This window comes from Sorghum bicolor, chromosome 1, assembly GCF_000003195.3.
Source record: "Sorghum bicolor cultivar BTx623 chromosome 1, Sorghum_bicolor_NCBIv3, whole genome shotgun sequence".
NCBI lineage: Eukaryota > Viridiplantae > Streptophyta > Magnoliopsida > Poales > Poaceae > Sorghum > Sorghum bicolor.
This window is the reverse complement of record NC_012870.2, coordinates 60,300,653-60,323,289: the sequence shown is the minus strand read 5'-3', so window position 1 is coordinate 60,323,289 and position 22,637 is coordinate 60,300,653. Positions and strand designations below refer to the sequence as shown.

The following is a 22,637-nucleotide window of genomic DNA, read 5'->3' as shown; positions in this document are numbered from 1 at the left end:
GCGTCGGGACTCGGCCTCGTCCTTGTCACGTCGCCTGGCCTCGAGGGTGGCCCGCACGTCCGCGTCGGCTCCGACGCGCTCGTGTACTGACGGGGCCCTGTTACCCCCATGCGGGTTAGGGGCCGGCGGACCCCGTTCCGTTGGTGCCTTGTTAGGAGGCGTTCGGTTCTCATGACGTCTCGTGCTGTGGGATTGTGAGGCAGAACTCTCCGCGTTCTGCACCACAGCCTGCTCCAGGAGGCCACGCAGCCCCTGGCGCACTCTTCTTCCCTCAGGAGTCGACGGCTCGGGCATCGCCCTGAGGAGGAGTGCAGCGGCCATCACATTCTGGCTGGCCGTGCTGAAGACTGGGGCATCACCCCCTTGGTCCTCGACAATACGACGGCTGACGTCACGGGCGCGGCGTCTAGCTTCGCCCCCGTCTCCGCGGCCTGACGGGTCTCGGACCAGGGCCTCGCGGAGTTGGCGGAGGCGTGTGCGTTCTTCTTCGAGCCTGGCCTCCAGCTCATCGAGCTGTTCGAGGTCAGGACGGTGCCCTCCAGCTGGGCCGATGCTACCCCACGGGCTCCGAGATCGGTTCCGGGGGTTGGGTTGGGAGGCGGAGTTGCATTCTCTTGCCTAGAGGGCCCTGCGTCCCCCTGAGCGTTATGCGGCGTGCCTCCGACTTCCAGGTTGAAGCATTCTCGTGACGGGTCGTAGCTTCCGTCGTCAGAGTCGGAGTAGCCGAGACAGTAGTTGCTAGCTTCCAAGAAGCTCATGAAGGTCTCCGGGTCGCCACACCCGGAAAAGTCGGCGCCGGCCCACTCGTCGTTGCCCGAGGTAGGATCCTCTGGGTATGACGAAACGGGTGGTGTGGAGATGAGATCCAGTGTAGACCTCAAGTGGTGCCCTGGAAGTTCCGCGTACGCACTTAACGAAGTGCTCACGGAAGAGGCGTAGGTGGCGGCAGCGTTCCTGAGCCCAAAAGGTAACTCGGGAGGTGCTGCTGTTTCTCCTTTACCCATAAGTGGAGGAGGAAAGGATGTTGAGGCCCCTTTGTCCCCCTTGCGGGGGACGGGCGCGGGCCGTGCCTTCCCCTTCGAACGTGGTGGGACGGGTGGCCGCGATGATCCTCTGTTGGTCCTAGGGGCGGTGCTTGATGCCCCGCGAGCCCTTCCTCTAGCGCCTGTTGGGCCGGAGGAGCGGGCGACCTGGTGAGGAATATGCGGGGGGAGGGCCGGACGGAACCTGGCCTCAGTGGTAGGGTCGGAGATCCTTGATCTCTGACGCCCCCGCCGGGTGTTCCCCGCACGGTGTCCCGAACGGTTCCCACGCAGCGACTGTGGCGGGATCGGTTCGGGACTGGGCTCGGCATCACCACGTGGCGGGAGGAGGACCATGTCGTAGCCGGATCCGAGGGACATGAACTCCAAACTCCCGAACATCATGATGGTGCCGCGGCGGAGTGGGTGAAATCCGTCTGCCATCCAAACCTTCCCAGTAGGGACAGGTGAATGTCACGCAGAAGGCCCCTACCTGGCGCGCCAACTGTCGGCGTCTAGACTCATGGTCTAGGCACTAACAAGGATAAATCTGCGTGAGTACCCAAGTTTGGATGGTGATGCAAGTGAGACACAGAGGGTTTATACTGGTTCGGGCCAAGAACGCCCTACGTCCAGTGTGGCTGTGGATTCTGTATAACCTTGCACCCAAAGGTGCTTGTAGTAGGGGGTACAAGCTGGTTGTGAGAGAGGGCTAAGTCCCAGGTCTCGGCTTAGTGGTGGACAGAGTGGTGATCGCTGCTCTGTGGAAGAGTATGACGGTAGTGTGTGTGTTCCTTCTGAACCCGTCCTTAGTTGTGAACCCTGGCTCCCCTTTTATAGCCTCAAGGGAAGGCAGGTATTTACATGAGTAGATTTCTTTTTATTGAATGGTGAAACCATAGTCCCGACCCTGTTGAAGCTGGTCCATCTCGTCCTTGAGGGATGGTTGACAGCATGGCTGTTCCTGTAGAGGGTTACCGAGCCCTGTAGGGGTCGCGGGGGTCGGATCGCCAGCACTGCTGCACATCCTGTCAATAGTGGGAAAAGACCTCAAATAGTGGTGTTGATTAACCTCTCCCATTCCCTTTCTACTGTGCGGCAGTACGCCACAGTGAAAGAGGTAAGGTCACACAGTGAAAGAGGTGAGGCTGCAGTGCCCAGGGTGGTTGGAACAATCGGCACCCTGCCCTGCTACGGTATGGGAGTCATCGCGCTTGTCACTTCGCGTGTACGGGCGCCGTATGGTGGAAGTCTCGTTGACCTGGTGGATCGGGATCCGGCGCCCGATCCTGGAAGGGGTCGGGCGAGTCGGAACCGACGTCCGAGGCCCTGAGGGGTCGGGCGAGTCGGAACTCGCGTCCGAGGCCCTGAGGGGTCGGGCGAGTCGAATGAACTGGGGCCCGTACCCCGTTGATTGTGATTAGTATGTTTTTTGCGTTTTTCATTGCTCTGATTTGGGTATCCTTTTTACGGTACCCAACAGTTTATGTTTCAAAAACGTGAATGTTCCCGTTCCCCACATTATAAAATAACAACCTAAGTTCCCGTTTTCGTTCCCGTTCTGGAGACAGGGATGACAACATGGCTGCTATGCTCATAAGTTTATGTCTCCAAACAACTTTTTGTCACATTTTGTTACGTTATATGACGAAAACAAGCCTCATCATGAGGGATTTTGTCATAAAAAGAATGATTTTTTATAGTGAAAATATCGTCATAGGATCAAACAGGCCGTACGAGCACCTCCAAGAGATTTTTTATATCCTTTTTAATTTATAGAAAATAAAATTCTAAAGAAAAAAATATCCTCTTTAATTAGATTTCCAAATATAGATATCCTCTATTTTTGATTTCTCGCTAAGAAAAAAATAAAGAGTAAAGATGACTCTATAGTGTGCAAGATATAGAAAGGCTATTGAAGGGTATAATAAAGATATAGAAAGCAATTTTTATTTAGATGGCTTTTTAGATGATGATTTAGAGAGCAAAATTTTATAAACATTCTAAGATGCTATAATAAGAATAAGAACAGTATTCGCGCGAGCGTGCAAAAATGAGGGTGCAGAGCAAGACATAAGGGAAAAAACTTTAGGCCAGATAAATGAGCTAAAATGATCTAAGTTTTAGTATTTAACTTTAACTAACTAAATTTTAGACCATAGGATCTAATTAAACAGGCCTTAAGAGCAACTCTAAGAGACTCTTTGTATCATTTCTAATTTATAGGAATTAAGATTCTCCAACAGCTTCTTTATATACTTTTGTAATGGTAATAGAAATGGTCGCTCTATTTAGCATTTCAGCTATAGAGAATGACGATGGCTCTCTAAAAGCAACTCCAACAACTTTGCTATTCTAATTATAGAGGCCTTTTAGTATTTTATAGTAGAAAAATAGACTCCAACAGATGTGTTATTTGATTTGATAAAATAGAAAGTTTGCTATCCCTTGATTTTCGTTGGCCATATATAGCCAACCACTGGCACTAGCTATCTGATAGCAAGGCTATTATGAACCTCTTCTTTTTTAAGAAGTTATCTATTTTACAAAATGGCTAAACATTAAAATTTGGCTACTAATTTTAGCCAAGCTCTTGGAGATACTCTAAAGTGCACAAAAGATAAAAGCTGTTGGAGGGTATATAGACATATAAAAAACGATTTGTACTCAAATATTTTTTTAAATGATGACTTAATACTAAATTTTAGAAAGTTTTTTGTGTTGGCGCGAGCGTGCAACAGTAAGGGAATCAGGCGAGTCCGAGCTAGCACCGAAGCGATACACACTGATTACACATATAGACAGCAGAGACCCTGCCAAGAATTGAAGGGAGAGGAATCTAAAACCCTACAAAAATCCAAAGCGCACAAGCTGCGCGAGCGCCATGCGCCCATGCCAATGCCATCCGCTAGCTGCTGCCGTTGGCACATCCCCGTCAAGCGGCCGCGTGAAGCTCCAAAGCAAATTAAAGCACTCGTTCGGCTCTGACCATCGCGGTCCGTCCCTTTGCCATGCTAATGCGATCAGCCAGCCAGGTCGTGGAGGAGCTGGAACCCGGTGGCGGCGCTGAGGCCCCGGTGGTAGTGCGAGGAGGGCACGCCGTCGCCTTGCATGCCGGCGGCCGAGAACTGACCGTGGTGACCGTGTCCGTGTCCGTGGGACGGGTGCACGGCGCCACCCGCGACCATCTGCTGCTCGCCGCCGCCTGCCATGAACAGGAACTCGTGCGCCGCCGACGGAGCGGCGCCGGCGAACGCGATGTTCACGCCGCCGTGCGGGTCGTCGGCGTGCTGATGCTGCAGCCCGAGCGTGAGCGACACGCCGCCGGAACCACCGGCACCGAACCCACCGGCTGGCCCGCCGGGGCCGGCCGCGGTGGGGTCGTCATTGTACGCGTCGAAGTCGAGGTGGTCCATCATGCCAAAATTGATGCTGCTCATCTGCTGCTGCTGGTCCCTGCTGCTGCTTCCAATACTGACGACCGACGCTAGCGACCCGGCGTCGTGGACCAGCAGCTGCGCCCGCGTCGGCTTCCGCTCGCCGCCGCGGCCGTCCACGCCACTGGCGCCACCCCCGTGCCCCAGCTGCTGCTGCCCTAGCTCGGACGTGTAGCTGCTAGTGTTCACGCTGTTGTTGTTCGCGTTGCTGCAGGCGGCGCCGCCGCCGCCCTCCTGCGGGTCCTTCATCTCCTCCGAGTACATCTCCTCCACCATCGGCTTCCACAGCCTGACCCTCGCGTTGATGAACCAGTTGGAGACCTGCATTATTAGCGTTTTTTTAGAAAAGAGAATATATTAATATCGACCAGCTTCTGCATCTAACAGAGTGGTTGATAAGACTCTTTCCTTCCTCTTGCACGAGAGGAGTGGAGAGGACAGACGCGCGACTCCGACGTGGTACCCGATCGATGGGGCACCCACAACGCCGGCCGCGGCCGGCCGATGCGTGTGCCGCCATCAGTTTTAGTTTAGTGGGACATTAGAACACATGGACAGCATTGCAGCAAATGCAGGTGTGCTTAGCGATGCAAGTAAGGCAAAATGATTGTGGCGTGTCACTGCTGCCGAGCGGCATCTAGTTAGCTGTTGGATAGGAACCGGTTAGCATTAATCTGTACGGACTTTGTTGGAGAGAGTTGATGATGGATCAGCTGATCGATGTGACACACTAGATATAGAGGAAGAAGAAGCAGGCGGAGGCGTACGTACTTGGCTGCGTGATAGGCCCGTCTGGCGCGCCAGGATGTGCTTATCCACGTCGCTTGGATACCTGGATCATCAGAGGATACACCAGCTAGTGGTTTTAGTTTGTCTTCTCCATCTCGTATAGGATATATATATATGGGATGATGTGTGCTATAGCGTGCAGTTTGGAATTAGAAGAAAAACAAGAATCCATGCATGAGCATGCACTGTAATGTAACATATATATTTGATATATACGATATCTAGAGATATTGATGTATTTGCTAAAAAAAGATATTAATGTAAACTGTCCATGGACATATGCTACGTGGAATATTCGTACAAGACAACTGTGGTATATATTTGATGCGGACATTGTAACAGTAATGGAGAGGAAGAACAAATATTGTATTGATTGTCAACTGGAGTGCTGGAGCTATACTTAACAAACCAGTTCTTGATCAATGATGAGGGATAACCGGCCTAGCCAAGCACATTACATTATTGTATTCACAAAGAAATGGAGTACCGTCCCAATAAGATTTATCCATGCGTGGAGATTAGGACTGCTCCTAATTAAAGCACCATATAATAACCATGTTATGTGGTATCTTATTTGTTTCATTGTAGGGATGCTAATAATAATATAGTAAGAAAATAGTATTGCATCGAAGCAAGTATATATCGGCTGTGATATATAAGCACAAAGTACAACATCTCTAGAATGTTTTGACACATGATATTACCTTGTGTTGAAGTATATATAGCAATATATCACTAGAGAGGTATTCCATCCAGTCTCAAATACTCCCCCATCCCGGAATGAGAAGCATATTTTATATAGGGAAAAGTTAAATTTTACAAACTTCAACCACCAATTATTCAAATTATACATGAGTAGAACATGCATAATACTTGCAATGATAGATTTTTATTCAAATTAAAGTTCCTATGATATTATATTGAATTATTTACAACATATTGTCAAATAAATTAAGGGGCAAAATCTATTTTATTTAACTTTTGGGTGATCAAAATGTGCTTATCATTTTTGGATGGAGGGAAAAGTATATAGGATTCATGGATGCCGAGCAAACGAACTTTAGAAACTTTTGCGTACAAATACACAAAAGTATTATTTGCCATATGAAAATGGTGCTAATAAATTTGTCACAATAAATACATGCATTGAAATTTGAACAACAAAGGTTAAAAAATGAAAAATGGTAAAAAGGCATGCATCAGAAACCAGAATGTTCAAATTGTCAACTAGAAAAAGAACGGGAGTAGTAATTCATTTGTATTAAATCGATGACAAAGTTTATTCAAGTATTTGACTGTATCCAATGGAAAGAAATTGTATATGTCTCAGAAAGAATGATGCCACACATAATAGAACACAGGAGAATGGTGCCACACATAATAGAACATTGGGTAAAATATTACTCAGTTTGTTCCAAATTATAAGATGTTTATTTTGGCTTTCTAGATACATGACATTTATATGTATATAGATATAGTGTATATCTAAGTGCATAACAAAAACTATGTACTTTAGAAAATCCAAAACACCTTATAATTCGGAATGGATAGAGTATTTAGAATGACAAGCACTATTTTTGGGAGTAGGATGATTCACATGGATGACATTCATTTTGTTTTTTTTTCTAAATACATTATATTTGTTACGTATCTAGACATAATTAATGTATATCTAAGCGCATAGAAAAAACTATGTATTTTAGAAAAGTCAAAACATCTTGTAATTTATAACGGATAGAGTATTAATTAAGAATGACAAGCACTATTTTTGGGAGTAGGATGATTCACATGGATGATTCTTAGCCTTAGCCTTTGTTAGGGTATGACTTCTCTTAGTTGTTTAGAGACCGGGATGATTCACATGGATGATTCTTTACCCTGTGCACCATCCTATGCACAAAAGCGTGCAAATTAACTAAGCGAAATGGAATTAGCAAGAGTTGGAACGATCATGTTACGGGTGCAAGAAGTGCTCGAACAGCCAGGCCCGGAGGATGGAGACGGCGCGCTCCGGCAGCCCGCGCTGCGGCCTCCACGGCTGGCTCTCGAGCACGCCGGCCTGGTACGCCCTGTGCTGCCTCAGACACTGGTCGATGACCCGCAGCCTGGGCGTCGTCTCCCCCTTGACCATCCCGCCGGCCGCCGGAACACCGCCGTCCGCGTCCTTCTCGCCGAGCGCCCGGCGCACCACCTGCATCTGCGCCGCCACGCCATCCCTCAGGCTCCGGAAGTGCTTGGATATGGTCCGCGACGCCAGCCTCGTGTACGCCACCGCCGCCTGCTCTCCGGCCACCGCCTCGAAGGACCCCGCCACCGCCCTCATCTGCTCCCGGTACCTCCGGTATCTCCTCTCCACCTGCATCGATCACCGTTGAAGTTAGCAGTTAGCAGTAGCACCACCAAATTGGACGCCATGCAAGTACAGGAACCAAGCTCTCGATCACAAATGGCAATGTAACAGTAGCTGCAAGCCTGCAACAGCTTCCCGGATTGATGATACTGTAGCTTTCTGCTGGTACTCATATGCACAGTACTTGATGACTTTTGACTAGTGCAGTGATGCACCCTGCAACTCTGCGAAACGACCATGGTGGCTCTGGCTGCACGCCTGGACCTACCAATGAATCGCACTGTGCAACTGTGCAGCATATACAGGAACAGCAAGCAGGGGCGACGGAGCACAGGAGATGGGCACACCGACAGAGAGGGAGAGTAGACTAGTAGTGGAGCAGTGCTAGCCCGCTGCAGTCTGCAGAGATCTGGCTGCAGATGCACGGTGATGGCTTCATGTCACGGCCCTGCTGATCTCCGGGAGCTACAGGTTACCCTGTACAGACGCGTTGCTACACCTGCAGGCCAAGGAATGGAGGTTTCCAAAAGCAGATGGCAAGGCCCCAGAGGCCAGGAGGTCTCTTCAGACAAGCCATAACTGAACTCCCAGTTGCATGCAGCTTTTTAGATTTGTAAGGACAAGCTAAGGGCTCCTGAGAGGAAGAGGACCTCTTGGAGCATGGCGTAGAGCTTGGCCTTGAGCCTCTGCAGCTCGGACGCACTCATGGCATGGATCTGCGCCGACGGGGCCGAGGTCGAGGAGCCGACGCCGACGCCGTCCTCGCTGGCTGGCTGCTTGGAAGCAGCAGCTGTGGTGGTGGTGTCGACGGGAAGGGTGCAGAATTCTTGCAGGAGCTGCTGCGTCGGGCGCAGGAATCTGGAGCCACGGAGGTGCCACGCCGCGCCCTGCCCCTGCTGCTGCTGTGGGCCTGGCCACGCCGCCGACAGCTGGTTATGCCGTGGCACGCCGCCGCCGCCGAGCTGCTGCTGGTGGTGGTGGTGGTGCAGCGCCAGCGACAGCGGCGCCTGGAGACCCTGCTGCCGGTGGTGGTGGTCGCCAAAGTCGTGCCCGCCGACGACGGGAGAAGCGACGTCGACGTCGACGAGACCGAGCGCGGCGGCCTTGCCGTGCGCCGCAGCGGCAGCGTGGCCGCCGGCCATCATCGTCGCGGCAGGCAGCATGTGGCCCCTGCTGGGCCCGAACAACTCGACCCCATGCTGGTGGTGCACGCCGTAGAGGTGAAGATCCTCCTCCTCCTCCCCGGCCCCGGCGACGGCGTCGTCGTCCACCTCCGGCACGAGCGTCGCCACGGCGCCGGCGGCCGCCGCCGCCGCGAAGTAGTCCGCGTACGCTAGGCCTGCTTGCTCGTCATGCGCCATGTTTATGTGTGTGTGTGTGTGTGTACGCCGATGGATGGGATGGGATGGCTTGCAGCTTGCTTTGCTTGACGTGCTACAACACTAGACTGGAGACGAAAAGCTCAGGTCAGAATCGAAAGGCGGAGACGGTGTAAAGTACCAGTAGAGACAAAGGCGGCAGACGCAAGTAGCAGCGCCGACGAGGAAGGAAAAGGAAGCGAAGGAGACGCAGCGCAGGCAGCGTCGGCAGCGACGACGCAGTCGCACGCACCTTTGCTGCGGCGCCAGGCAGAGGGACAGCGCAGGGCCATACATAGCTTTTCCACTGGGCTGAGGCGACGAGGATAGACAGCGCCACTGCCAGCACTCGTCTCATATAAGAATAGAAAAGTCATAATTTAAAAATATTATTTGTTAATTTAGTGTAAGAGAAAAACAATCAACATATAAACTCAAGAGAGAGAGGGCAGCCACCGCGCGGGCGCGGGTGCGGATGGAAGCGACCGACGAGCGTTCGCGCGCTCGTCGGTCGCTCGGGTCGGGTAGCTAGAGAGCTGGCTGGTGCGTGGTGGCGGTTGCAGCGTCACTGTTCCGATCGTTAGTTCCGACAGAATTCTCTCGCGCCTGCTGATGCTGCTCGCACTCGTGCCGCAACGCAACTCCAACTCCAAACGTGTGTGCTTACTACTGTAGTATACGAGTAGCAGTGTTTACAATACTACTTGGCGATGGCAGTTGGCAGCCAGGAGGATGGTTACTATGCATCGATTGGCCGATGCATAGGCGTAGGTGTCCAGCAGCAGCACAGACGCAGAGAGCGAGCGGCCGGGGCCATCGTTGAGAGCCTACAAGTGGTTAGCTAGCAGCAGCGAGTGCTAGTACCGCCCCGGTGGGGAAAGAAAAATCAGCCGATCGAGCCGCCGACGGTGGGGCCAGAAGACCTATACGTCTGTGGTCCACGGCTGCCAACTAACCGCCATTTAAAAAACAGCCTGATGGAGGCAACGGTGGGGCCCAACTGCGCCCCGGCCTGTATGTGTGTGGGGGCCGTCCACGTCACTCTTTCCCTTGATTTTGCTTCGTCCTTAATTAACCCGGCTAAGTGCGCGATCCTTCAGCTGATTGACTTCTCAAGTGTGGCCGTGTGAAGATGAACACGGTTTTTTTTTTCCCTTAAGGGCATATGCCCTCACTCTCCCACCCATTGGATTCACTTTAAGAAGTGTGCAAACACACATCTCAAAGCAGTTTTGCATGCCCTTAGGGGTGAGAGAGTGATGGCATATGCGGCAAAATTAACTTTACCGTGTGAAGATGAAGATAATAAACCAAGGCCCCTGTTTATTTTACTATTCGAATCATGCATGTAGAACACATTTTGTAAGCTGAGTAGAAACAAATCATCTACTTTACTTTTTTCGTCTCAGATTATAAATTATTTTGATTTTTTAACTATATAATATGTTATATCTACGTATACAGTAAAAAATGTATATTAAAAAACCAAAACAACTACCACATAATATCTTATATCTACGTATACAGTAAAAAATGTATATTAAAAAACCAAAACAACTAAAAGCACGTGTATATATATACACGTCGATGGATGCGGCGCTTCCCAAAAGCCCTCCCTCTCTAATCTGATGCCCTAGGGCGTAGCCCAACCCCCCCCCCCCCCTCCCCCACCCCCAACGACCACTGCCGAGAGATCCGATGGCATAGGCAACAATAACACTTCTCCCCCACAGTGCAACACATGCCAACTTCCAAATCTTTTGCCAAACAATCTAAGCATCGAGTGAATTTTCAAAAACATTTTCGCTTGCTACTCACCACGTCACTAGGTCTAATACAAATGCGTGTAAATCAACACCTAGTAACTCTAGATAACCATGTTTGCTATTTTGAGCTCCCGTCTTAACAGTATGACTATCTATTCTAAACCCGATCACATACTCTATTGCGTCTTGGCCGGCAAAACAAAATCCCTAGCTTATAGTACCTTTGATTTGATCACCATAGAGTTTTGTTTTTCCCTTTCCTTTTTTCAAGTGTGAGCTTGTTCCAATTGAATTGATCACTTACCCTTCATTCATATCCAAGCCTTGCTCATCACCTCGGTATGGACCTAACCTAGTTTAATTAGCACTTAGCAACGACATGTTAGTTCACTGATTGTCTCAGTTAAAAAAACCAAACATAGGGTTTTTACTAGGGCAAGGCCGAGTGTGGGGTGTCACTGCCAATATTGATGGTTGCATATGGTCAATTTTGATTCTTCAAATTTAAGGTATTGTCTTAAAATTATTGCTCACTTATTTTACTATAATTTATATAATTGTTATGAGTGTTTTTCTCTCAAATAAATTAACATAAACATCAGCATAAGCCAAATTCCAGAGACGAACAGGGTGCTAGAGAATTCACCCACATCTAGAATATTTTCTGGTCCGTCACCGTCAGCGTTTTATTTCCACCTATCATGAACCTCCAAGAATGCATAAAACCACTGCATGCATGCGTAGCATGTAGTCGGAGTCGCTATTCTGGTGGCCGCCTTTTTTTAACTTTTCTGATTCATGTTGGGGAGACATTCATGAATCTAGTATAGGCTGCTGAAAGCAAATGAAAAGAAGGGAGAAAGAAACATCTGATGATGCCCATATAGTAAGCTACCGCTTCTGCTTCCAGCTTTACCAACATTAGCAAAAGCCATAGTCATCAACGAAAACGACTCAAAGCAGCAACACGAACTTTTAATCTTGGCCAGACTATGACACCCCTTTCCATATGTAATATATGTATGTAGACGCCAGGATGAAAAGTTGACAACACAGGTCGTATCAGTCCTCGTCAACACATACCAACCTCCCTCAGTTCCTCCGCTTCAAATACCACTAAAACTCAGTAAGAACACCTCCAGTTGAGTCCAAACGGATTGATTGATCACTCTGAATATAAAAAGAGCATAATAATCAAGAGAGCAACCTAACCAAATATATAAGAAAACCCTAGTAGCACGTCATTTTCACCAAAATCTGGATTCGCATTTTTCTAGATAGCTATCACCAGATCTTCTTGTCCATTATATATTCCTCCGTTCCATGAAGAACTCCTATTCTCTGTCCTATCATATATGCGAGGATTATTTTTTTCATCGTACTGGACCTGATTCTTTCATCGGATTATTCCCACGTCACCCCTGGCGTTTGCATCACTTGCCACTGCTTGGCAAGGAGCTGAGGGACGAAACAGTGGAGCTTAATTTATGTGACGGTCCAGTCACCCAGATGTGTAATGCCAAATTTAGTTGGTTGGTATTTTTTGGTTCCTTGCAAAGTGCGTCGATTGACGATTATTATCATACACTTGATTACTTTATTGCACTAATGGTTTTTGGCAGGGTCGTGTGTACCCTTGCATTCATGTACAGTGACGCACTGACGCGTGTTGGGTAATATATAGCAATGAGCTTATGCCTTCCCTGCTATATACCCTGCTGCAAGAACATGAACATACACATATATATGGCCATATGCACTGGCATAAAAAAGATGAAAACTCCCGCTCTCACTATGTATGGAGTTATATATACTATGGCGGCTTTGATCTTTTCACTTGGGAAAAAAAATCCCTTTCAGCCCAAGACTGAACTGTCATCTTGCACTGAAAATTCGCTTGTTTCTAGACTCATTGAGAATCGATCGGATCGGATAAGACAACACAGAAACTGCACATTATTATCTGTCCGTTCAACATCGATCCATTAATCAAGTTGGTAGCTACCGTAGAAGTTTGTCAAAGAGCGTGCGGTTCACCTCTGGGGATTTTTCTGCAACGATATTTACTTCATCCGGAGAATTTTGGTCCTCAAAAAGGGATTCTGGGACATCACATAATCATATATATGGGGATGTTCGATGTCTGATCGACCTCTGAGGTGTCTTTCAAGCTAGTCGGTCGTCCATACTAGATTACTAGTCCATACTGGCAGTCCTTGGAAAGTCCGGTGCATTATATTAGTTGTAGAAAAGTACTGGACAATCATCTGAAACTAAAAGTCTTCCAAAAGTTATGGCGAGACCATGATAGATGCTAGCTGCCAATTGCAATCTAACATCATATTTCAGCTTTCCACACAGTCACAGTCAGATTTGGCATAGCTAGCTTAGTTAAGAGCTGTGTTCGTTTTCTGGATAACACAGTGTCACGGTCGTCGTCTCGTCGATTCTGGGACATCACATAATCATCGTATTTGGTTCCTTGATTTGGTCTAAATACGATGAGACTTGTTTGGTTCCCTTTCAATTCCTAACCTGGCTAGCTTTTTAAGCTATGTTAGACTTAGCTAAGTTAATACAGGCCAACATGTACTTGTTTGGTTGTGGTGATTGTTTAAGCCTAGCTAAGTTTTAGTGTGTTTAGTTAGTTGGTTTTGCTTGAATAGAATTATCTCCTCTTTCACATGGTAAAGTTACCCCTATTTGGCGTTTCATCGAACATGTGCCGCACAGCTCACCTTCCTCCGCCATCATCCACCTCTACTCGGACGTTTGGCTCCGTGGCTCCGCCACCGACATGCAGCACCTTCCTCGGGAACTGGACACGCTCCTCCGCCATGGACGTCCGCTCATCGGTGGCACGTTATGGCAACTACTTGACGACAACATGGACACGCGAAACGGTGATGGCACAACTGATCGAGAGGAGGAAGGAGGAGGGGCTAAGGCGGACCGGGAGGAGGACGAAGGCAGAGCACACGGTGAGGGCGTGGGGCGGTGACGAGAACAATAGGAGGAGCCTGGCAATGGAGCGAAGAAGCGTAGTTGACAACGTGTTCTAGTTCCAGTCCGTGCAAGAAAAAGCCAATAGGAGTAGAGCACAATGCAATGGAGCGACTGAGCGAGGAGCAGCGAAGCTAGGCTTGCATTTCCCGACAGCGCTGCGCATGCACTCGCACTATCGTCGTACCGCGCGCATCTACATCAAGGAATTCAAGAGAAGCCGGCCATTACTATTTTCCTGGAAGTTCGGGAGCTCCATAAGTGTCGAGATGGATGGTGCCGCCAATGAAAGAGCATGTTGACGAAGGCTAGTTGAGGACTTGAGGGCAGCCCAGGACGTGTACGTGCCGCGCTATAGGTAAGGCTACACAGTGATCCGTCGGCTAGCTTGTTGGCCGGCGTCGACGTACGCCAAATCGGCAACTCGCCGAACAGACGATCGATGTTTCTGTCACTGATCGATCAGACGACATATTACTAGAGCTCTATATATGCTCACGCGGCACGGGCACGTCCACTCTCCACTCCACTCCCTGCGGAAACTTAAGCAGGCGCGGGGCCGTTGAGACGGGGCTTTCGAAGCGGATCGCCGGTCGCAGGTCGGCGGCGCTCGCTTGCCTAGCAAGTAGCCAAGCTATATATTAGCTATCCTGTCCGGCTGTACGTCCGTCGCAAGTTTACGTCTGCTTCGTGGTGCCCCGCCCTGCCGTGTCTGCCGAGCTGCACCGGGCCGGCCGGCATTGCTCACCACATGTGCTTCTCGTGGAGAGAAAACTGATCGCCCGGCTACATAAAAGCTGACGACGATAGTTATTAGCCACTGATGCCCCCTCTACTGTACGCTTCATGTAGGCTCTGTTTGGTTTCCACCAACTAAATTTTAGTTAAGTAAACTTTTAGTCACTTTAGTAGCTAAAAAGTTCCAAACACATTGAGTAGCTAAAATAGTTTAGTTTCATTAGTCATCCAAGAGTAGCTAAAATAATTTTAGCTAGCTAAAATTTAGTTGGTGGGGCTGTAGTAGGCCGGTATGGGCCGGCGCGTGTCTAGCAGTAACAGCAGAGCATGGCCGCATGGGACCACATGGGTCATCGTACGTACGTATAGTACCAGGGCGGCCGGGGAGGCAGACAAAGACAGACAGCGCCGGGGTTGATGGCACGACCCGACCCGACTCGACCGCACGAGAGACGATAGCGCAGTGCCTAGTCGACCGCCACTTCGAAATCATATGCCCCCAACCCATTGATCCGGCTTTCTAGGACCTGCTAACGGCGACTGTATCTGTATCAGGAGTTCACCACCAGTAAAACCGGCGGAACATCAGCGATGTGAAGCCAACCGCGCGCCGGCGTCGTCGCTGGCTGACCGGCCCCGGGCCGGAAACAGGACGCGTCGCGCGCGCGCGCGCCTTCCAGGGACCAGCTCGGTCTGAAGGCCGATTCACTAATGGCTGCGTGAGACGGCGTGGAGCTAGCGGTGGCAAGTATTTGCATGGGAGGGAGAGTGGTAGAGGAGGGACGCCGCTCCCTGCGTGGCCGCCGCGCGTCTGCTGCGCTGCTCGCCCGCCGAGGAGCGATGCAATCTCTCGTTGTCGCGGAACAGATGCGGTTGACCGTGTGCAGAGCAGCCGCTGCACCTGGCCCAAGCATGAAAGAGCTTACCGCACGTCCGCCTCTGTGTTGGTGTGTGTTTTTTTTTTCTGTGCAACATGCATCCAATTCCACCTGCGGACTGTCACTATTGGTAGTACCTGTGATTCTGTTTGATTTCTCTTCCTAAACTTTAGTAGCTCCTAAATGGTTTAGTCCCACATAATCATAGTATTTTGAGTGAAAAATGACTAAATGAAATTATAGGAGCTGCTAGGTGAACCAAACACCCCTTACACTTACAGTACTAGCCCATTTGTCTTTCACGACTGCCCAATACTCGTACCTTTTTTCCACTACTCCCGGCCACTACCTCACCGTACATTCTTCCTTTGTAGTATCTGAGATAAAAGGGCCAATAGTGGAGGATGCATTGTCCATATGAAAAAATTGTCTCCTTCGTCTCCTCAACTATTGACCTTGTTCAATATTCTCCTTGAATTAAAAAAACAAATATCATATACCCAAATTGTCTACAACCGAACAAAGCACATCCTACCTAGTTTTGACGGTAGTTTTAATCTATGTGGCGCCCAATCACCCATCATATGTGTGGCGCCATGTCAAACCAGAAAGACTGGATTGTGTCAAAATAATAGACTTTACCAATTTAAAAAGTAAGAAAAGTTAAGCAAATAAAAATTTTAAGATCTGGTTTGATCTTAGAAAGTCCATAGAAAAATCTATTTTACCTGAAAAATATGAAATCATCTTTGCTATTTTTTTTTCCGAAATCATGCTCTATCTGTTGGGACCTAGCCTGGAGTTATTTGAGTTTTCTATGGTCTCCTTTTTTTTGTTTATTTAATTTGCTAGTGCGTAGTACAAGCTCTCATTCGTTTAGTATAATTAATTAGTTAATGTTGACAACTAGTGAAGGCCAAGTCACTTCGATAAAATATAAATGTTATGTAACCACCTCATATTTGATTCTGTTTAGTATGAAGTATGATCACATGCATGTGCCACTTGATCAGGTCCTACGCACATTGAAGTGACCAACATAAATATGTGCTTTTCTCAAATGGCCCTTTATTATACTGTGGGGACTAAAAGTAACCCAACTCAACTCCTGTATGTTAGTAACAAGTTAGCAGATAGCAACACATTTGTAGATAAATAAGCGACAAATACATAGCACAATGTTTTGTACCTATATCAACCCACTGTTTCTACACTAGCAGGATCAGATATATGAACAAGTGACGCTAACATGGCGATGGTATTTTTGATGTGCTGGGCCATCTGGACAGTAAGAAACGATCTGATCTTCAAATGAATTCCTCCAGATGTCACAAGAGCAAAAGCTGTATTTGATTCGGAATTGAAAATCCTTGCCCTGAGGGTCAAGACCAAGCACACCGTAGCGTTTGATTTATGGATTCAGAATCTGTTGTAATTTGTCTTCTTTTTCTCGTTCTTTGTTTCTTGAGCCTTTGCTTCTGGTTGTAAAACTTGAGTTTCTTTAAATAAATCCCTATAGGGGCTTTCAAGCCCCTCCAGTTTCGTAAAAAAAATTCACTTGTCATTCTGCATATTCTGGATCTTCGACTAAATATAACAGATAAAAAGAGCATCTACTAGGAAATAGACAAAAAGTTATACCATATGAGATAAAAGAAAACTTCAAACTAGTTTCATATTTTTCCAAGCTAAAAAAAATTCTATAAATTTTGTAAGAATAAATCAATTTACGATTTTTAGTTGTCTAAATTTTTAAAATAAAATAAACTATTGAAATAAAATATTAGATAATTCTATTCAAAAATATCACTTTGTTTTTTTAATGTCTATTTGATCCGTCATATACTGTCAACGTATTCTAGTTTCTCCCTTAAGGTTGAGATTGTGCTACATATAGAACGGGATGGTTGACGTGGCACTGCGTAGGCTAAAATCATAGTCAAAATCAGCAAGGGGTGTAATTTATCTAGTATTAGATAATTAGAGTGTATAAGAGCAACTCCAATAGTTTTGCAAATTTTGCTTGGCAAATATTGTTATTTGTCAAATCCCAAAACAATATGGGGAGGGAACAAAAAGAGCATCTCCAAGTGTTTGGCAATTTTGACTTGGCAAAAAAAATTCTACTGGTTCCGGAGATCAACGAATAAGCATCAGGTTGTCAACTTGTTATAAAAGCATGCACATATAGTATGCCAAGCCTATTCTAGGGCGCGCATAAATGCCAATAAAGGAGAAGAATTTGCCAACTTGCTATAAATGCCAAACCCAATTGATAAACTGTTAGATAAGAGATTTTGAAAGTTTTGACAAAAAATAAAACGGTTGGAGTTGCTCACTTCTAAGAGGAAAATGAAACAACATTTGATAGTTGAGGTAGAGGAAACTAAATGGACCTTTTGCTAATGCAGTAATGCATACTGGGTCTGTCCGTTCAACTTCGTAATTTAGTGGGCCAAATAATAATACGGATAGTTGGGCTTGGTCCGACCTTCTTAACCGGTCCGTCGAAAGTTGGACAGGACGTTTCTCCTGTTAATTAACAGTATGTTCCATCAACGTTTTCCGGCCGACATAATATTTCTTCATATTAAGAAGAAAAAGCAAACCGAGGCCTTGTTTAGTTAAAAAAAATTCAAGATTTTCCGTCACATTAAATCTTTTGGCACATGCATGAAGTATTAAATATAGACAAAAACAAATACTGATTACACAGTTTACCTGTAATTCGCGAGCTGAATCTTTTGAGTCTAGTTAGTCCATGATTGGACAATATTTGTCACAAACAAACGAAAGTGCTACAATAGCCAAAACTAAAAATTTTCCTCAACTGAACCAGGCCAGAGTGGAAATCGCCAAACGGGAGCTTCGGCGTTACAAATTCCATGCCTCCAAATTCTTCGTGACGGGTCAGTTTGGGTCTTGTCTACTGTAAAGCCTTTTTTTTTATCTTCGAGCTTTTTTAGTTTCACAAGTGTACTACAGATTTGGCACAATTCCGTGGCCCAAACATTCGTCAATTTATGGCCCCGTGCCAAACATGCACTCGATGCTCCACGACGAGATCTGCGTACGTGTTTTAGCATTAACTTACATCTAGTTCGGCCGTTAGGGCCGGCTGCGTACCGTTGCTGACTTGCTGTCACCCCACATTCAGAGCACATCCTTTGATCACCTGTGCTTTGGCCGAAACGAGCGCTCCATTATCTTCGCAGCCCTTGTAGTTGTAGGCAGCACGACACGAGCTGGGTGTGCGCTGGTTTCTCAGTAACAGGACTCTGTTCACGTCAACTGACGCCAGTTTTTTCGGCTTCTGGAAACGGAAGCGTACTCTTTTGCTCCCACGCCTGCAGATTTTACACAGATCTTCGGCCACATGGCTTACTGCTGCCGTCTCTGTACGTATTCGTTTTCAGCAACTTGCTAAACGCAGACCGCGAGCCTGATGAAAAACACGACTTCTCTGGCGTCAACAAGAACTACCCGAAGGTTCCTGGTTTCAGAATTCTGATGTCTCCTCCAAATTTTGTCCTCAAGTAGCTTGGTCTGAATTCTGAAACGTTAGGAGGCAGGCGGTAGAACGCCATTGACCCGAGCCGTGTCTCCTTTTGGAAAGCGAAAATTCTTCAGTGCAAAACTGAAAACGAAGTTTCTCTGAACCGGTTGGTACAGCATGGAAATTTCCTTCACAGTCCAGCATATGGTTCTATGTCCAGCTACTGACTAGTAGTATCTTCAGATACACGTACAAGTCTGGTTTTCTTTCCAGAAGGAAATATAAAACTGCAACTGCAATTGCATTGTATGTATGGACACAAACAGAAGATATAGCACGAAGAAACCGGGCCTGTAACGCGGCTCGTCCTGCGTCAGAAATCTGCATCGCAGGAGGCCGGGTGTATTGTATAACAACAAAGCATATGATCGTTTCGTATTTACAGTAGTATGTTCACTTTGCGGCAGTGACAGGAGTTACACGAGTAACAACGTATCTTAGTGTACACATAACGAAGACCAACCCAACCAAAATTTTTTTTCCTAATAAAGGAAAATTAATCTTCCTACGTACGTGTGTATGGTGATGTGGCGGATGCAAATGGTGGTGAGGGTGATGGGAAGAACAGGGTGTCAGACGCTACACTGCTTCAGCCCTTTGGGTGTTTGATGGCCTCCTTTTAACCTCACCTGCATATACAATACAAAGTTCATTAGTTGTTGAGTACAACAAAAGGCTCATAACTTTTCCCATCAGCAGAAAATAACAAATCCTATATTTGTTCCTTTAAATCTGGATGACCAATTATAGACTAATAAAGCAATAGTAATTATATAGTTTATTGATAAGGTGGTTGCAGATGCAGTAGATATCTAATCTGGCAAGATGCCACTAGGCTGTCTTAACCTTTGTGCCTAGACTATGGAACGCGTTAATGTCTATGCACCGAGAATCCGTCACCGAAAGCAGAGTCGACTGGGTGTCGATGTACCCAACAAAATGCCTGGATTATTCTTGAGAATAATCATGCCACCCACTATGCTCAAGGTCATGTCTGCACTGCAACTAGGCAACTAAGTACTACTACGCGCGAAGAAAGTTTTTTTTTTTCTATCTCAAGTAAAAACAAAAGAAAGTTATTCGCATGGTATTTGCGTTGCTCAGACGTGAAGATTTCATGAGCAGAGAAGCGCGTGCAGTTCGGATCAGACGGAAGGTAACGGGGATGGAGAGAATTGGTTAAGATTTGCGACGGTACACTTACGGCGCCTTCGACGTCGATCCTGTACACGAGCATTCGCCGGCGCTCGCGGCAGCTGGTCCGGTACGCGGCGGCGAGGTGCGCGGCGGCGAGCGCCAGGGAGAGCAGGAGCATGGCCTCCGGTCCGGCGGCGGCGCGAGCGTCACCGCCCGCACCCGCCTGCAGCGCGGCGGCGCGGCGCGGCAGCACGGCCGCGGCCTTGGCGAGCACGTAGGACACGGACCCCGCCGCGCACGCCACCACCACGCCTAGGTACGCGCCGCCCCCGCCGCACACCACGTACGCGCCTGCCATGACACACGAGAAGAAGCCGTCAAGTTCAGCTTGAGCTCTGCTCAGGGAGGAGAAATTCGAATCTCGGAAGCCGATCTGGAGTGGACGGATAGTACGTAAGATACTAACAGAGGATGAGCAGCGCGCGCGCCGCGGAGACGGCGGGCAGGTCGACGAGCGAGGAGCGGAAGTCGAACGCCCGCGCCTGGGCCACGACCGCCGGCGCGAACGAGCCGCTGCCGGCGGCGCCAGCGCGGAGGGTCGCGGACAGGAGCGCCGGCGGGAGCGTGAGGTCGAGGAGCACGACGAGCAGCGGCGGCGCGCAGACGAGCAGGAGCGACGCGAGCATGGCCGCGAGGAAGAAGGCGGTCTTGGCCCACCGCCACGGCCGCGCCCACATCCGCTCCCCGCCGCCACCGCCTCCGTGCGCGTGCGCGTGCTTGTGCGCCACCGCCAGCGGCAGCAGCAGCTTCTTCTCCATGGCCGGCCGGCCAGCGCTGAATTAATTATGCGCTGGTGATCGCGCGCGCGCGCGCTAACCAGACCAAGTGGGGCGATCGAGTTGTGATCAGGCGGTCGGCGGGGCTGCGCCGGCGCGCCGGAGTCTTTCAAGACACAAGGGAAGCGGATGCGTAGGGGGTTCGGGCAGCTTAGCTAGCAGCTCATCTGTGTCTTGCTTCGCCGCGTTGAGGCCGACGGACGGTTGAGGGGGACGTGGGGGCGTCGCCACTCGCGCGAGTTTGGTTTGACCTGTCCTGTTTGTCTGTCCCGCGCGCGCGCGCGGAGCTGCAGCAACTGCCTGCCTGCCTGCCTTAAAAAGGCCGCGCGCCACGTACGCGACGAAGCTTCGGTTTTTGGCTCGTGTACGGGCGGTGTCGGGGAGCTCGAGGGTGCAAGCCTGGGGCTCCGGATTTGTTTGGGAAGCAGAGAACACACGATCCTGGTGACGACGAGGCTTGAATTCATGTCCCGGCGGATGAACCGGAACAGGTTTCTGATTTTCCTCCTGGTTGGACTCGTCGTGGTCATGGGAAGGTCTTTGACTCGTAATCGTAGCAACTTTTTTTTTTTTAAAAAAAAAGAGAACAACTCCTATCTTATCCGAACATTTAAATTTAATGTATATCCGCAACCAAATCTGAGGTTTACTGAAGCTATCCATGTTTGTATCCGTGGGTATCCAAACCGTATTGGATCCGTTAAAACCCCTCTGGCCAATAGCAGGCGAAATTATTGGTCATGCTAGCTGCAAGTAGGGATAAAAATGAAACCAAAAGAAAAAAAAAATCATGTCCTATCTTGGTTCGTTGTCCTGCTCGTTTTCGTATTTACGGAAAAATACGAGAAATGGGGAGATGGGTATTCCTGCATGTCTTTTTTGTGGGATCGATCCTGTTGTTATCTGAGATACCCATGTTTACCATTTTCAAACTATGTGAGGGGTAGACCCAACAATTACACGCTCTTGTACTATGTTAATACACCTACTAATCACTGTTATGCATGTTAACATGTTAAAGCATTAGACATGCAAGTGAATATTTGATCGATCACTTCATATGTGTGTATTGTTCTGTGAACATTAGATCATGTGATTCTAACTTAAAATTTCTGACTCTCCACCTATATTTCTCTATTTCTCTACCTATGCTCGCATATCCAGATTTCATTCTTCATTCTACATATTTTGAAATTGACTTATGTCAATAGAAGAGAGATTATTTTGTCAACTTTTATCAGTTTTTTCATCCCTAACTATAAGGGTTCATTGGTTTTTGACAGTCTATGCCCATATACATAGTTGTCCACCGAATCTAATAAGTAAATCGGGCCCATACAATCGGCCACACTTTACATGAAAAATGAAGTGTGAAAGCTCATGTGTGTCAAAAAAGGCAAAATTCAAAACGTAGCCTACTTAGGGCATAGATCTAGTGGAGAAGCTAAGGGGGCTAGCAGGGATATATGCCCCTTAACTTTTCACATTAAAATTTTTTATTGGTATAACTTTATAGTTTATAATGTTTATTTATATTATGAGGCCATGCAACAAACTCAGGTTGTTGGCGCTTATAGGGCCGATGACCTCGAGAGGCAGAAGGAATGTAAATCTCAGTTCAATAGCGTCCTACATTACTATAAGTATGAGAAACATTGTGCAAAGGCCCCAAATGCAAGGCCTTACATCTATGGGGTTCTACCGGGTTCTGGTAGAACCCCATGTGAGGCGGCAAGAGGCCAGTGGCTTCGTTAGTGACGGGGGCAA

The 22,637-nt window shown here is 48.0% G+C and overlaps 2 protein-coding genes across 4 annotated transcripts; both read right to left on the bottom strand.

Annotated features, from left to right (window-relative positions):
* On the bottom strand, positions 3,671-9,314 carry LOC8062869 (homeobox protein BEL1 homolog). 3 transcript variants are annotated; one of them, XM_021449465.1, is made up of 5 exons: positions 9,210-9,314; positions 8,249-9,045; positions 7,207-7,604; positions 5,231-5,291; positions 3,671-4,780 (listed from the first exon to the last, which is right to left on the bottom strand). In XM_021449465.1, the coding sequence occupies exons 2-5, from the start codon at positions 8,957-8,959 to the stop codon at positions 4,046-4,048; spliced, it is 1,905 nt and encodes a 634-aa protein (XP_021305140.1). In that variant the 5' UTR covers positions 8,960-9,045; positions 9,210-9,314; the 3' UTR covers positions 3,671-4,045. The 3 variants fall into 3 exon arrangements, with proteins under 3 accessions (XP_021305140.1, XP_021305141.1, XP_002465020.1); XM_021449466.1 differs by having other exon boundaries at positions 9,122-9,261; XM_002464975.2 differs by having other exon boundaries at positions 8,249-9,231.
* On the bottom strand, positions 19,168-21,168 carry LOC8062610. Its single transcript, XM_002464974.2, has 3 exons — positions 20,501-21,168; positions 20,102-20,385; positions 19,168-19,526 (listed from the first exon to the last, which is right to left on the bottom strand). The coding sequence occupies exons 1-3, from the start codon at positions 20,850-20,852 to the stop codon at positions 19,470-19,472; spliced, it is 693 nt and encodes a 230-aa protein (XP_002465019.1). The 5' UTR covers positions 20,853-21,168; the 3' UTR covers positions 19,168-19,469.